We start from the raw sequence: 15,578 nt of genomic DNA on the forward strand, positions 1-15,578 counted from the left end.
TATAAGTAAAAATGTTATAATAAATTATTGTTTTTAAGATTTGAACTTACCATAATAAATGCAGCCCATGGATTAAGTAATACTAAGCTAACAGCTAAGAAGATAGCAACAAATACACAAAGAAGGGACATGGTAAGATGAAAACGTAAGCCTATGTATTGTTCCCAGTACGTAAACGGTATTCCAGTTGGAAAATTTGGAAGTCCATTTTTTTCAAACTTAGTGCAGATAGCTCGAATTGCTTGAATTGTACTTGTAATTACACTAGTTGTTTTCATATTTGTAAGATAAAATGGAAGTTGTGTATAAACTAATGCCTGAGATTTAGGAATCTTCAAATCTACATCTTGAGCTACATGAATCCATTGTCTTGGCTCTGGTTTAAAATTGGCTTGAGATGCTGAATATGCTAGAACATCATTGGATACCCATGCAGTAAGATAGTTATAAAATGCTTTAGGATTAATAATTCCTTCAGAATCCACCAATCTCACAGTTGTTACCTGCAAATAAAATGTTACTGTCATCTATGTGATTGATATTAAAGCATTGTAATTCATTTTTCATTATTTAAGATAATTATTTTTTCTTTGTCAATCTGAAGTAAAATATTCAAGATTGCTTTACAGACATTGAGAAATAATTTATATTTTAATTACACTCAAAACAAATAATAATAAATAACAAATCTCAATTGCAAAATTTTTTCTTAATATTTTTATAGATATTAAAATAAAATGGAATAATTTTCTGAAGTTTATTTAACTTACCAATGATTTATCTATGGGATTATCTACACGTCCAGTTTGCACTAATAATTTATACGCTAAAATTCCTTCATCAGAAGCATTGGGATACCATTTTTCTTGTGTAATACATCCTCTCTTCCAATCTCTATCAAAAACTTTTTGAAGACCTAAACAATGAATTTTTTTTCTGTTTTAATAATTTAATTAAAAATTTCAAAAGCAAACTGCAGAAAATTTTTGAAATCATATTTTTTGAATAAGATAAATAAAACAATAGACAGAAAAGAAAAATATGTAAAAAAACCTAATATAATTGAAAGTGATATTAAATCATAAGAAGTTATTAATATCAAATTAATATATATGATGGATTTTGCAATTTATCAAATTATACCAGGTGTTTCAGAATTGAAAGCTTTAATAGATTAATTATACATTAGATTAAGTTAGTAAATGTTAATTAAATTACACTGAATTATATTAAATTAAATTATAATTATACATTAAATTAGCTAGATTAAATTAAACGATAATTAGAATTACCAGATAGCCAGTCTCGGAATATTGCTAGCCAAAAATCAGGAAGACCTCCGTCATCATTTTTAATTATTTTGTCTATTCTTGTAAATGCTTCATGGTATTCATATAACAATTTTTGATTGGTTGGATATTCAAAATTTCCTTGAGTTATAGCAAACATATTGAAAAATCCAAAATATTTACTTTGAGCACTTAGAAATTTGTATTCATTTGTATTTCGTGGTACAATATCAGTTAAATCTAAACCATCATCAACAGATAACATTCCCCAAATACTTGCTATTACTGCAATCAAAAACAGGACTATAGTCAAAACCTATAAGAAAGAGAAATGAGAGACTATTATATTTTCATTCTAAATACAGTACATTAAAGAAATATAAATTATAAAATTAAATACCTTTGTTGATGTCTTTTGTAAAAATGGTGCATAAATATGAGTTGCAAACCATGCTAAAGACCAAGAATCCTGCTGAGCATGAAAACAAAGATAACTGACACGTTCTTTTAAAGATTGTTTTAATTTTACAGCAATAAGTTCTTTTGTAGATGTAGAATTTGTTGTTGATAGATTTTCAATTGATGAAGCTACTTTATAGAAAGAATAAATAAATATTTGGTAATAATTTTAAATAAAATAATTTAAAAATTAACTAACCAGAATTTTCTGTCCAGCAAGTAATGGGTTGTTTAGGCATGGGAGGAGCCAGAACAGTTATAGCATGACTAAGATCAGGTGGAAGCGCATGTGTAACAATTTGATGTATTTGAGTATTATTATAAATTAAATCTTTTTTCCGATCAGAAGTTTTTATTGGAGAAATTTGATTATGTCTAAAAAATAAAAAATTGCAAACTAAATATTGTATATTCCACTATTAGTATAAAATTGATCTTAAGTTTAGATATTAAACTGCTAAAAAGAAAAATTACCCATTGAAGCAGCAAAAGATATCCATTTTATTATTTCTTCTTCTTCTCAAATCCAAGCTAACTATTGCTGGAAATATCAATAGCATTGCTGCAACATTGAAAATGACTAGGATGGCAGCTTGCAATGCAAATGCTCTTAGAGCTGGTATTGGAATGATTGCTGCTGCAAAGAATGCACACATGTTACTAAATGATGTTAATAACACACTGACTCCTGTTTGTTTTAAACACTGTCCAGTTTGCTCCTAATTAACACAATATATTGATTAGCGAAACTAAATATATTTCTTTATTGGCATGAATTAAATAATTTTATGTTACATACTTCTGCTGATATATGAATGTTGGCATTCTCTCCATAAGTATGAGCCAGTAAGAACATATCATCAACTCCTAATCCTAATGCAAGGAAAGGAACAATCTGAAATTAAGAATAGCTATACTTGTAGAATAATATTTAAAATGTCAAATAAAAATTAATTAATGTATTTGATTTTTTACCTGTGTGGTAGATGCATTAAAAGAGATACCAATAATTGCACAAAAACCCAATCCTGCAGCTACTGTTATAGCTACAAGTAAAACTCCAGCAATACCAATCCCACTCTGTGATTTTACTGCATCTGTCCATTGAAGTAATGAAACACAAGCATATACCAACTACAAAAAAATAACTAATTTAAATTTTAATTGAACATTTTATGATGAAATTAATATAATAATTTCAATTACCATTAAAATATATCCAAGTGCAAGTCTTGTAACACTAACTTCTGAGAAGTCTTGCATGATATCAGTAAGAGATGTTGACGAGAATGCATTTATATTATGATTTTTTGTATTATTAGCATTCGTAGCTTGTTTTAGCACTGCCTGTTAATTAAAAAATTGAAATCAAAATTTAAAATTGAACTGATATTTAAAAACTGCTAAAGATTAGTTACAAACTGTAGTTATTTCAAGAAAATTTTTAAATCTGCACTTTTCAATTACATATATTCTTTATCATACCTGTATGTTAAACACATTTCTTGAATAGTGAAGAAGATTTGGCATGCAAAACAGGGAAAATTTGGCAAGGCAGGGCCTAGGAGAGAGACAAGGAAATTTGAAAAGTTAGTTATGTTAAAAGTGATTGCCCAGTTATAAAAGTGGAAAAGATGAATGAGTATAAAATAATTTAAACACTAATAAAATATTTTAATTTTTATATTTTTAAGATAGTTATTTTTTTATTGTAGTAAATGAATGTAATATTACCTCTGTGAATTTCCTTTGCCATGTTTCTAAAACCATTTTAGCTTTGTCTGGAGTCCAGTCTATATTATGTACTTTATAAGTATCTTGCCAGAATTCATACATTTCTTTTTCAGCCATTAGTTGAACCACAGTTTGCAATGCTTCTGCCCTTTTAAACAATAATAATAAATCATTTTTAGCACTTTATAATTACTGTATTTTGGATGTTAATTGAATTTTTTAAAATTAATACTTCAATAATTCTTTTAAGTAAACTTACTTTATTATGTGACCTGTTCTATTTCTTGTTATTCCACCAACAATAAGATTTTCAGGCCACTGCATATATCTAGTAGCAAAACCATAACAGCCACCTGTTAATTCTCCTCCTATATCTGGTATCTATAAAAATAAAATTATAAAATTATTGATTTGTACATATTTATATAAATATTAACTTTAATAAAATGAATCAAATGAAGACCTGTTGAGAATGTTTATTAGGTGATGTTTCAGGGCATTGTTCATCAGTTGGATCCAAACAAGGTTTCTCTTGATATGCTGTTGTTATTCCTGCCTGAAAAATCATTTTAAATTCAAAAGCTAAAATATATTTAATTTTCACATTCATTCTTTTAATTTATTTTATAAAAATTGATAAACACAATTTACTAACTGTAAAGGGTATTTGTTTAAGTTAAGCATTAACATTTTTGAAAAATCCTATCTTCATCTATTATTCGTATTTAAAAATTAACTTAAATAATTCAAAAATACATAAATTAAACAGACATATAGTTATTCAATCTATGGTTTAAATTTGTTAAAATATTGAGACTATTTCATTCATTTTACTTGAACATAAAGTTATCGTAATCATATACTTAAACTAATAAACTAAATTAATTTATTTTGATATATTAATATACTTACTCTAATCATGAAATCTTCTAGAGTATCAAATGGGAATACAGAAACATATTTTCCAAAATTTTTCATAGCTTCTACTAGTAATTGAGGATTAAGATTTGTCCACTGTACATTTATTCCTAAGCCTCTAAAAAAAATATATATATAGATANAATATTAATATATACTGTTTCAATTCACATACTTTGCCTACTATTTCAATTCACATACTTTGCACAAAAGACAAGGGCCTCGCAAAAATCTGCCGCCCAGGGCCTCGCAAAGATCTGCCGCCCAGGGCCTCGCAATGGATAAGGCCGCCGCTGCTTTAGCCTTTTGTTTTTTGAACAAATGAAATATGTAAAATATCTCTTTAGTAAAAAAAAAGTTTTAATATTAATATATACTGTTTCAATTCACATACTTTGCACAAAAGACAAGGGCCTCGCAAAAATCTGCCGCCCAGGGCCTTGCAAAGATCTGCCGCCCAGAGCCTCGCAATGGATAAGGCCGCCGCTGCTTTAGCCTTTTGTTTTTTGAACAAATGAAATATGTAAAATATCTCTTTAGTACAGTATATATTAATATTAATAAGTGCCTATTATTTCAATTCACATACTTTGCACAAAGGACAAGGGCCGCGCAAAGATCTGCCGCCCAGGGCCTTGCAAAGATCTGCCGCCCAGAGCCTCGCAATGGATAAGGCCGCCGCTGTATAGAACTCTGTTCCAAAGCTTGAGTATAATGAGTAAACTACAAGGGTGTATAAATAATGAAGGCCAGCAATTTGAACACATACGAGATTATACCTAAGTACTCTGTGCCATTGTGGCATTCTTTTGAATTAATAAAACTATTCTAATAATATTTAATTATTTAAAAATTCATTCAAATTGGAATTACTTTTGGAAGTTTAAAAGTTATTTTAATTTAACAACTAAAGATAACACCATTTAAATCTTATTCTAATCTTTCTTGCGACGATTTTCTTAATTATAGACTAATTAAGAAATAATTATAATAAATAATGCAATCTCAATTATACTTGAGTTTATTGGGCTGCAATTTTAAAAAATTGTAGACCAATAAAATATAAATTCCCTGTCATAAGCCTGCCTGTCTGTCCTTCCTTAATCTCGAGAATGAAGTTAGATAGATGATAATTGAGATCAGATATGGAAATCTTAGGGGCAGGAGGTCCCGATTAACTATATACAGTACGAACTTATGGTTTGAATCCAAAGTTTCGTTATATTAATTTTAAATTTTTTCCCTAAAAACAGTCACATAGATGATCCGCATGACTCTGTTGCTAGCAAGAAAGTATGATGTACAGGGGCAAGACACTACTAATTTCAGGTGGAGATATTTTCACAATAAATAATTGCTGGTTTATTAAAAATCTTTCAATAAGGCAAGAAAACTCCCATTTAAAAAACAAAAGTTTTCCTAGTTAAAATTAACAATGTAATCCGTGTTTGAGCAATCTGGTTATAGAAAAGTGCATTTCGAATGTCCCTCCACGATTCTTAAAACATTCCTCTTCAGTTTCCTTTAGCTAGAAAACTTATTTGCTTTTTAAATGGAAGATTTCCACTTTGTTGAAAGATTTTTAATAAATAGACTCAAGTATAATTGACATTAATTGACAAGTATTATTAATTCAAATCTTATTTTATATAACTATCTAAATTTGTATATCAACAGTTTCCGTAAATATACAAGGAATAAAGTTTCAAAACTATCTGAATTTAACGGAAATGATATATTATAGAGCAAAACAAATTTAACACTTTAAAGTAGAGTTCCATAATACCGTATGGAACACTGCGGGTATTATGGAACCACCCCATTTCGAACTGATAATAAAGGCGAACTGTAGCGGAATGTAGCTGAACTGAACTAGGCAGACATCCATAGCAAGGGGAAAACCCGTTTTACTTCAGTTAAACAGTTTTCTGTATTTAATCAGCAATTTTTTTTTTTTTTTTTTCAAAATTCGCAAGTTTTGAATGCTAAGTGAATTTAATTATTTTTAAAATATAAATCGTGTAGTTGTAGGTTCACTGGTGCATGTATTCCGTTCCAGAGACTTAGGGGTACATATTAATCTGTGTGATTTTCACGTTTTTAAAGTTTGGTGCCGACAGGAATTAAGTTAACCCAAGATGGAGATGCGTGAAATATGGACCCCATTGGTGCTTTTAATATGGAACCCAACTCCCCTGGTGTTCAGTATTACCAACAAATTCAAACCATAAAATAATGTTTTTACGTTTTATTTTATTTATGAAAACATTTTTTTAATTTAAATACTATCTTAACAAGAAATAAAATGTAAGATAACAATCGAAATAAAATTTTTTTTTCATGAAAAAAAATATCGTCTGCTTACAAAATAGCGAAACTGAGCATGCGCGAAGTGACAGTATCGTCTGGTAAAGTAAATAGTCTACAAGTAAGTTCAAACTTTTATGTTTATTTATTTGAAAAATAACAATAAATGTAGCAGTTGTGATAAATGGGCACACTGTTCTTGTGCCAATATTGAAGTGATGATGACTCTATTGATATCTCTCCTTTTGACTTGCCTGACGAGGAGACACCTGGTTTTAGAGATGACACTGCTTGTCTGTTTTGTGATGGGTTGTTTGCAGATGATAGTCATGGGGAAGGTGTGGGTGCAATGCCTAATGTGCGCTATGTGGGCACATAAAGATTGTGCTGATGTTGAAACGGAGCATTATATTTGTGATTTTTGTAAATGATTAGCTTCTTCTTTGTACATTTCTTTATTATTATTATTACAGTATTAAATCATTTTTGCGTTAAAATACATTGGAGTAAATGATTTTGTAATTATTTAACATTCTTTGTACTTTCCTATTTGTTTTTGGCTACATTAAAGCATTTTTTGAAAATATACAGTAAGGTTCCATATTACCACCCGATTTTCTCTAAGCCTACTTTCTGACTTTTTGTACAAAAGTCTTCATAAACCATACTTATTTAAACATATTTAAATAGTTACACTAACGAAAAAATCCAATTAGGAACATTTAGTTTAATAGTTACCAGTACTTTTCGCACAAAAAATGTGGGTGTAGTTATGATACCTTGTTTACAATTCACTAAAATGTAATTGGGATTCCATAACACCACCTTCTCCTCTAATATTTTCAAGATTCCACTGCAATTTTGCGTTCATTCATAGAGTTGCTGACAATATTTTTTTAAAGTTATTTAAATTTATCGTGTGCTACAGTACCTTTCTCTTGATGACATTAATGTCCTCTGTATTCTCAAACCGTCTTTTTAGTGTCGATTTACAGAATAAGAAATGTCTGCCTGAGATAAATCATAGAATTAAAGGGAATGATTTAATACGACAGCCCAGCATTTTATCTAGAACTTCTTAATCGGTTATTGCAAAATGAAGATGAATAATGTCACTCATCAGGAACCAGCTCCGAATTTTTAAAACTGAATATTCTGGTGAATTCATTTATCAAAAATAATAAAACTAAAATTAATAATAATCCTTTTTTTATGTATATGCTTTAAATATTTTTCAATTCATTAGCAAGTAAGCATTTTATGTATAGATGATATTACAGGAATAATGAATGAATTAAACATTTTTTTGTTCTTGCGTAGGCTATAAAAAAATCATAAATTAATTTTAAAAATATACACTATATATTTACTTAAGTGATTCGTACATAACGTGTGATTTTTATACAAGTATTTATGTGTAATTAAACGAAAATATATTAATTTATGCTTTTCGCTTATAGAATTAGCGCTAAGATAGCATTTTCTAACTCAATATATGCGTAATTCTAGGATACACAAAACACTTTCAGGGAATACGCGGAAAAAAATATAATAGTCGCTAAATATAATTTTAAATCAGTAATTTTTCAGTTTTAAAGACCAGCTTGGTCTTCTTTAGCTGTTAACTAATTTTTAACTGACCTTAAAGTCATAGGCTATTTTATACATTTCTGAAAGATAAAAAAGTTCAGTTACTTTAATCTTTCTTTTCTGCTGACTAACTTCGCGTCTATATTACTAAAATAAATGGGGTAGTACTTTAGATTTCAAATTAATAATTAAAAATCAATAATTATGGAGCATATGTATGTGTTGAAAACCGTTTTCCAGCGTTCTTTAACTATTTTAAAGTCCGCCCTAAAGGCGCTAAGTGTGAATGCAAGACATTAATTCACAATAACTTGTATATGATATATGTATACTTATGAAAAACTATAATTTTTGAACTAATTTACAGTAGATTTATTGACACAAGGCACTAGCACGTAATATAGCTGGCTGAATTTCTCTGATAAACCACTGAATAATGGTAACAAATTCGCACCTCGCCAACGGATTCGAGTTTTTCGAATTTCCTTCACTTATCTAACACGTAAACACAGACCAGTTTTTTCCATAGTCCTCTCGGGAGAACCCCCGTAGAAGATCGCCCAAATGTTGTCTTATTCTATCAATCCAAAACATTATAAATACAGTATTTGAAATACTGTACAGTGTATGTGATCCGTAACAGGATCGATCGGCGTGATGAAAAATGAATGACATTCCCATCTGTACTGTCCATGATAAATTTTAGTATCCTGAATCGAATATTCATGTCTTTGGGCTTCAATCAAATACACTTCATTCAATGTGAACATTCCTCAAATTATGATTATATTTTAATTTGATCGTCGATAATTGCGAACTATATACAGTAAGTCAGTTTGCAACAAATGTATATGAAACAAAAATGAGTTAAAAGGATTAAATCGGAGTGTTTATTTAAAAAAGAAAAATATCTTTGTTAACTATCGTTTTGTTTGTGTTTTTATATAGATCTATAGTCTAATAATATCCATAGATGACAATTGATTTGTGTTTTGTCCATTTCATGAAATAATTAATATTCTCTTTTTAAGCCCATTTTTTCATTTACAATAAAAACAACAATAAGCTTTACAAAAAAATGATTTTATGTATTTATTTTATATATATTTTATATTTTACATCTTTGGATAAGAAATTTCCAACAAATATCTTACAAAAATAAATAAATATTTATCTATTAAGTAAACAACTCATTTACATTACATACTGGAAAGGTAAAAAAAAAAAGTTGATCAAAACAATTTTTGTACTAGTTAAGAAAATTAACTGTCCACCTGGTCACATTTTATCTATAATATATTATCAAAAAGTGTAATTTTGAACATATTCCAACTCCTGAGCTTTCAGAAATAAAAGTTGAAAAATTTTTGAGCAAAAATTAATTTAATTGTTCACTTTCTTTTGAGCAAAAATTTTGTTGGATGGTTCCTGTTTATTTTGAAAAAGAAGCAAAGACTAGCATCAGGCATGACTTCCAGTTCATTTTGTGTTGTATACTTCTTGTGATGTTAGTTGACTTAGTTTTCAATTAAGCAGAATATATCCAATTAATAAAGATGTATTTCATATTACTTTTTGTTATATATTTGTACAATATTTTACAAAATTTACATTCTGTGCAGCATAAGTTAATGTAAAACTTCAATACAATATACCCTGGTATTGACAATTTCTGAAATTAAAATCATATATTTAATTTTTTATAAATAAATTTTACTTAGATTGTATGAGAAAATAAATTAAATAATAACTTACTTGACTTAGAATTTTAAATTTAAATTGAAGTTTCATCACTTTTAGAAGTAGTATTTTCATCTCTCCATCTTGTATGTTTCAAAGTGAGTTGTCTTTCTGTTGAACCTGTTTTAAAAATTTTATAATTATTATCAAATTTGAATAATTGTATTTACTTTCAATAAAGATTTGTATGAGAGAGTCTTATATAAATTATTATATAATTTAATATATTATTTATATTCTTTGTTAGTTCAGTATGGTCTTGTTTTATGTAGAACTGATAAACACAAATTTATGTTTTCATGTATGGAAAATGGTTAAGTTAACCACTATGATTACATTGAATCTGACACTTAAGTCAGCAAACTTTGCTTCTACAGCTTCTGACATTCTGAACATGAAGAATTATTGAATTTTTTGATAAAATAAGGTGCAACATGGTTCTACACTATGCTGTATTGTCTTCAAGTTGAAGATTAAGCAATTGAAAACAACACAAAATAGAATTACTGTGGTAAATATCCTGGTTTAGATGTTCTTGTCTTGTAGTGTACTCCACATGGTATAATAAAATTTTTCTCTGTATATTCAGAAACATTGAACTAAAATGTTATTCATTGTAGTAAACATGCAAGTAAGATATTTTAAACATGTTTTAATGGTTTTCTGCTAATTGTAAAGGTTCTCCTAATGTCTAGGTAATTATCTGGGACTACCTGGAATAGAGCACAAATTTATGAGGGATTTTATTTTGTGGTATATGTTGACATACAATCCCTGCATAAAATAAGACTATTGTATCAATGTTTTCATATTTAACTGCATTTTTTATTAATTAAATTAAATACCAAATAGAATGGTTTATATGTTTATATAAAATTTTAAAATAAGAACTTAGCCAGATTTAAAATATTTAAAATTAATATTTAAATCTAGCCAAGTTAATATATATTATAGTCATTAATCAATAATAATCTTGTGAAAAAAGATGTTTCTATTAAAAATCTTTAATTATTAATATTTTTAAACTCTCTTTTCTCCAAATTCATCTGAAATGTTATACTAATAACATTCTAACCTGGAAGAGGAGTATGCACTTCTACTTTAACTTTAGCAGTTGCTGTAACTCGCGTTGTTGTTACTGCTGTATTCTTTGAATTACTTGAATTTGTTGTAGATTTACTTTGATTTAATATTGATTCTTGTGGTTCAGCTTCTCTTTTTTCGTTAATTGCATTTTCCTGTATTAAAAATGAGAAATTTTAATTTTATTTTAAAAAATTATGTAATAATATTATGAAAATAAAATTTTATACATTGATTTGAATCTTATTTATTAGGAATATTCATAACTATATAATTGCAGATTTATTAATCATAAATTTGTTTTTGGATCCAAATCTGTAACCATAAAAATTCCTATAAAGCTGTATTAAAATTAACTGGACTATATAATGGCTGACAATCAGTGAGGAATCTAATGAAAATGATAGAAAGTTTGTGTACTCATGAATATTATTTTATTATTCAGATGAAACCTTTTTTGATTAAATATGTATAGTATGTAATTAGTTATATTTGAATTTGCAATTCTCCATATTATTACATGGCTAAACATTAGATATATTAACCCAAAAAAGACAGTTTTTACTTGTAAGCACTGCTTATATTTCAAGATTTCACTATAACTATAGCAGAAAAATTAAAACATTTAGATGTATTTTAATCAATATAAAAATTGGAAATCAAGATTTTAACTTACAAATATGAAAGAAAAATTAATTTAGATTCTTACTATTGTACTATTTGTAAAGACAAGACATTTTATATGATGAATAAGCAACTTATTAGATTTTACAGAATGAAACTATTGTTGTACTTTAATAAATAATTTTATCTTTAATTAAAAGTAAATGTTATTTCTATGTTTATTCAAAAATTTCAATTATTTTTTTCAATTAATTTCACTAAGATTTTTTAAAAATGAAACTTACATCATCAATATTTTTAGAAGAATTTGAGCATGAATTTGGAGTTACAGATTGATTTGTAATTGTTGTAGTTTCTACAATCACTTCTGGTTCAACTACAATTTCGTGGGATGATTGAAATGAAGGTGGTTCTTCAGTAATTGTTGTTAATGATATTTCTGAATTCATTCCAGGATAACAACGTTTGCTGAAATAGCGTCCTCCTTGGATTCTATGGTGTGGTGGTGGTTCTGGTGATGGAGTAGGAATTCGATCTGAATTATCATGAGGTACAACCTATTTTAGAATAATTTGAAAATAAGAAAATCAAATGTTTAAATTATTATTACTATTGATAAATATTTTTAAAAAATGATTTTTACCTCTCCTGGAGGTCCAGCAATAGAAAGTATCACAGGTAAGAACATCAAACCACTGAATAACCCAATAACAACTAATGCTAACAGCACATAAAAGAAATACCTGAAATATCAAAATAAAAATAAGATCTATAATATATAATGCTTTTATTCTATCCAGTGAATAAATTTTATTTTAAAACATTACCTTATTATGAAATCAAATTCTGAAAAAGCAAGCATAATAACTCCCAAAAGTGTAGACATTGCACCATGAACAACAGGTGCAAACATATGTCCTAATGCCATAGCAATCCGTTTATTTCTACTTCCAACGCTAGTTAGAAATCCCTAAAAAAAAAATATAGTTAAATAAATGAGTATATTTAAGAATAAATTAATATAATGAAAAGTTATGTATTTAAAACATGTTTTAATGCATATATTAAGGCAATCTATGTATACATATACAGTACATTTTTATCGATACCTGGTATATGATGATAAAAATTATACAGGCAGATCATCTATTGTTAAATATATTAATCTTTAAATAATGTATTATTCATGATTTAAAAATTACTTATGTTTAGATCAAACATTAATGGAACAGCATTAAAAGTAACAATTTTTAAGTTTTAAAACAAAGGCCTAAAAACTAATCCCATGCTGCACTTATTGAAAAAAGAGCTAGGAAGAATCAAACATTATGGTGTAATTCTACCAATTGGATTGCATGGATCCATACTTTCAGAAAATGGTAATTTTTACTGCTTTGTTCCAAAGTGTGATACTAGCTACATCACTTCTATATTAAGGCTTTTCATTCCTAATTGATAGTCATATACATACTATTAATAAACATCTGTTAGAGATTATGAGTGATTTTTAGCATTATCATATTTATTGAATAAAACTAAGTTTAGATAAAGAATATAAAATATCATTAAAACATATTTTTATTTAAAAAAATATTCTAGTCAAAGTTTATGTATTTTTAGATTAAATGTGGGTAATGGGCTAGGATGCATTTCCTATTAAACCAATTAGGTCCAGGCCATTAATGGTTTGGAGGCACAAAAATTCAAAATAATAATAACAAAATGAAAATATAATTTTATGTAGAAACAATCCATAAAGGAATTAATACAAATTAAGCTTAAATAGGAACAAAATTTGTTTTTCACAATTTCAATGTTAAAAAATCTAAAAAGTATTGCAGAATTAAAATTATAAATAGAATATTCAGTGCAAAAGTAACCATATTAATTTGGAGAGTGACTGCATGTTGTGAGCCTAGGGGCATCATATTTTTAAATGTACCACTGGTAATGATTGGGTTTAATATTGCTCTGTACCATGTTTAAAAATATTTTATCTTTGTCATTTAATGATTTAAAGGTTTAAATTTTACAATATATTATAAAAAAAATTGAACATTTCAAGTATAGATCACCAAATGATTTAATTTGTTATAGTTGTTTTCAAACATTTTTAATAATTTTTTATAAAATGTGTAATTTCAAAGTAGGCAAATTTTTTTGGAGTTTGATTTATCCTAAAATATATATATTAAAAGTTGTATTATTTTTATTATATAATTTATTATACACCTATAAACTAGATTAATTTACCATGGTAAAGTGAGTTGTAAATTCCACTCCAATGCCAACAGCTACTATCAGAATTACAGCTGGAATAGCACTTAAGCGAATACCAAGAATCCCCATCAAACCAAATAAATGTATAACCATTAATGCCAAAACAATTACCTATAAAAATAAATTTTAAAAATTAAAATAAACATATTTTAAAAGAAAATTAATATAAATACTTTAAAATATTACATATAAAACTCTTACATATAAAATTTTTATGATAAATATTTTGAAATAAAACATGTAAATTCTGTATATTTAAAAATGATTTTAAATATACAGAATTCCATATTCTGCATCAAGTTGCACGGAATTTTGACATAATACAATAATAATGTCATTTCTTCATTCTATGGATCAATATTTTACTTTGAAAGACAAATATTCTCTGAAATGATCATACGAAACTACCATAATTTCTTGCATATAACCCACAAAAGTTTCTATAACACCTAGCTGGAACCTGCTTTTAAATTGACTTTAAAACATAGATAATCTGAAGGTTATAGATAGAAAATGATAGTAGATAGCACATTATATGCTGCCAATGTGAAATATAGAATTACTTAGTCTCCATTCACTCGTATTTCTCTTCTTCAATTTACTTATTTTCACATACTTGTAGAAAGTATGCTTTATATATATATATATATACTGTATACAATTCTTTAGATCATTATTATTTAAAGATAACAATAATCCAAAGATATGTTTTTCAATATAGGCACATTATAATTACTAACTATTAAGTAGGTTTTTAAACTACTTTACCATTGTTAATGATAATGACTTTTAACAAAAAGATGCATATATGAAGATTTATGAATACATTACAATCTTCCCATTTAAATTAACAGAAACAATATTTTTGCTTTATAGATTTAAACATTATAAAGTTTGTGCATTATAAATTGCATCTGTAAAGAAACTGTCAAGTTAAAGTTCAAGAAATATAATTCAAACACTGAAGAAATGCTTTTAAATCTACAAATTTAAATGTCTGCAATATCTGCTTTTATATAAAAAATGGAACATTTATAGATGACAAATAATTAATGAGAAAGACTTTTTTTAGTATGTTAATTTAATAAAGTAATTTTTAAAATGATTGGTTATATTTACTACCTTTTTTTTACTCCGTTTCTTTTCAATTCTTTGAAATAAATTAACTTGCTATTAAAATTACTCAAAAGAATAAAATACATATCTGACGTTATAAAATATAACCTTGGAAACAGAAAGTGCTTACATCAATACAATCTATATATATATATATATATATATAAATGGACGTGTGTGTCCCTATATTTCACTTTTCAGCCAAAACTGCACATTGCACGTGAATGGTGTTTGTATGTGGTAGTAGCCCCAAGTCTCCATTCGTGCACTATGGTCGTTGCGTCTCGATAGCTATAAGGGTGCGGGAGATATGAGGCTGAAAGTGGTTGAAAGTGGCTTTCAATTTCGAATGTTTTGTTCGAATTTGTTCGAATTAAATTCGAACATAAAATTCGAATATTGGTTCGATTATAGAACGATTGTAAACGTTCCAGAAAC

The 15,578-nt window shown here is 27.1% G+C and overlaps 2 protein-coding genes across 2 annotated transcripts in view; both read right to left on the reverse strand.

Annotated features, from left to right (window-relative positions):
* Positions 1 to 14: 14 nt before the first annotated feature.
* LOC111629012 (protein patched-like) overlaps positions 15 to 15,578 on the reverse strand; it is a 27,420-nt gene continuing 11,856 nt past the window's right edge. The window contains exons 6-18 of the mRNA XM_023372874.1: positions 4,395 to 4,518; positions 3,946 to 4,038; positions 3,742 to 3,863; positions 3,483 to 3,630; positions 2,955 to 3,095; positions 2,724 to 2,882; positions 2,548 to 2,643; positions 2,223 to 2,467; positions 1,948 to 2,123; positions 1,690 to 1,880; positions 1,293 to 1,605; positions 771 to 916; positions 15 to 503 (exon numbers count right to left, since the gene is read on the reverse strand). Of these exons, the coding sequence (XP_023228642.1) occupies positions 15 to 503; positions 771 to 916; positions 1,293 to 1,605; positions 1,690 to 1,880; positions 1,948 to 2,123; positions 2,223 to 2,467; positions 2,548 to 2,643; positions 2,724 to 2,882; positions 2,955 to 3,095; positions 3,483 to 3,630; positions 3,742 to 3,863; positions 3,946 to 4,038; positions 4,395 to 4,518 (2,443 nt within the window). The remainder of the gene's footprint in view (positions 504 to 770; positions 917 to 1,292; positions 1,606 to 1,689; positions 1,881 to 1,947; positions 2,124 to 2,222; positions 2,468 to 2,547; positions 2,644 to 2,723; positions 2,883 to 2,954; positions 3,096 to 3,482; positions 3,631 to 3,741; positions 3,864 to 3,945; positions 4,039 to 4,394; positions 4,519 to 15,578) is intronic.
* On the reverse strand, positions 9,433 to 14,139 carry LOC111629019 (protein patched homolog 1-like). The gene is made up of 7 exons (XM_023372883.1): positions 13,998 to 14,139; positions 12,572 to 12,714; positions 12,388 to 12,487; positions 12,029 to 12,301; positions 11,113 to 11,275; positions 10,053 to 10,157; positions 9,433 to 9,969 (listed from the first exon to the last, which is right to left on the reverse strand). The coding sequence occupies exons 1-6, from the start codon at positions 14,115 to 14,117 to the stop codon at positions 10,072 to 10,074; spliced, it is 885 nt and encodes a 294-aa protein (XP_023228651.1). The 5' UTR covers positions 14,118 to 14,139; the 3' UTR covers positions 9,433 to 9,969; positions 10,053 to 10,071.

The sequence above is a fragment of the Centruroides sculpturatus genome, unplaced genomic scaffold (genome assembly GCF_000671375.1).
Source record: "Centruroides sculpturatus isolate CEXI.00-Female unplaced genomic scaffold, Cexi_2.0 scaffold601, whole genome shotgun sequence".
Lineage (NCBI taxonomy): Eukaryota > Metazoa > Arthropoda > Arachnida > Scorpiones > Buthidae > Centruroides > Centruroides sculpturatus.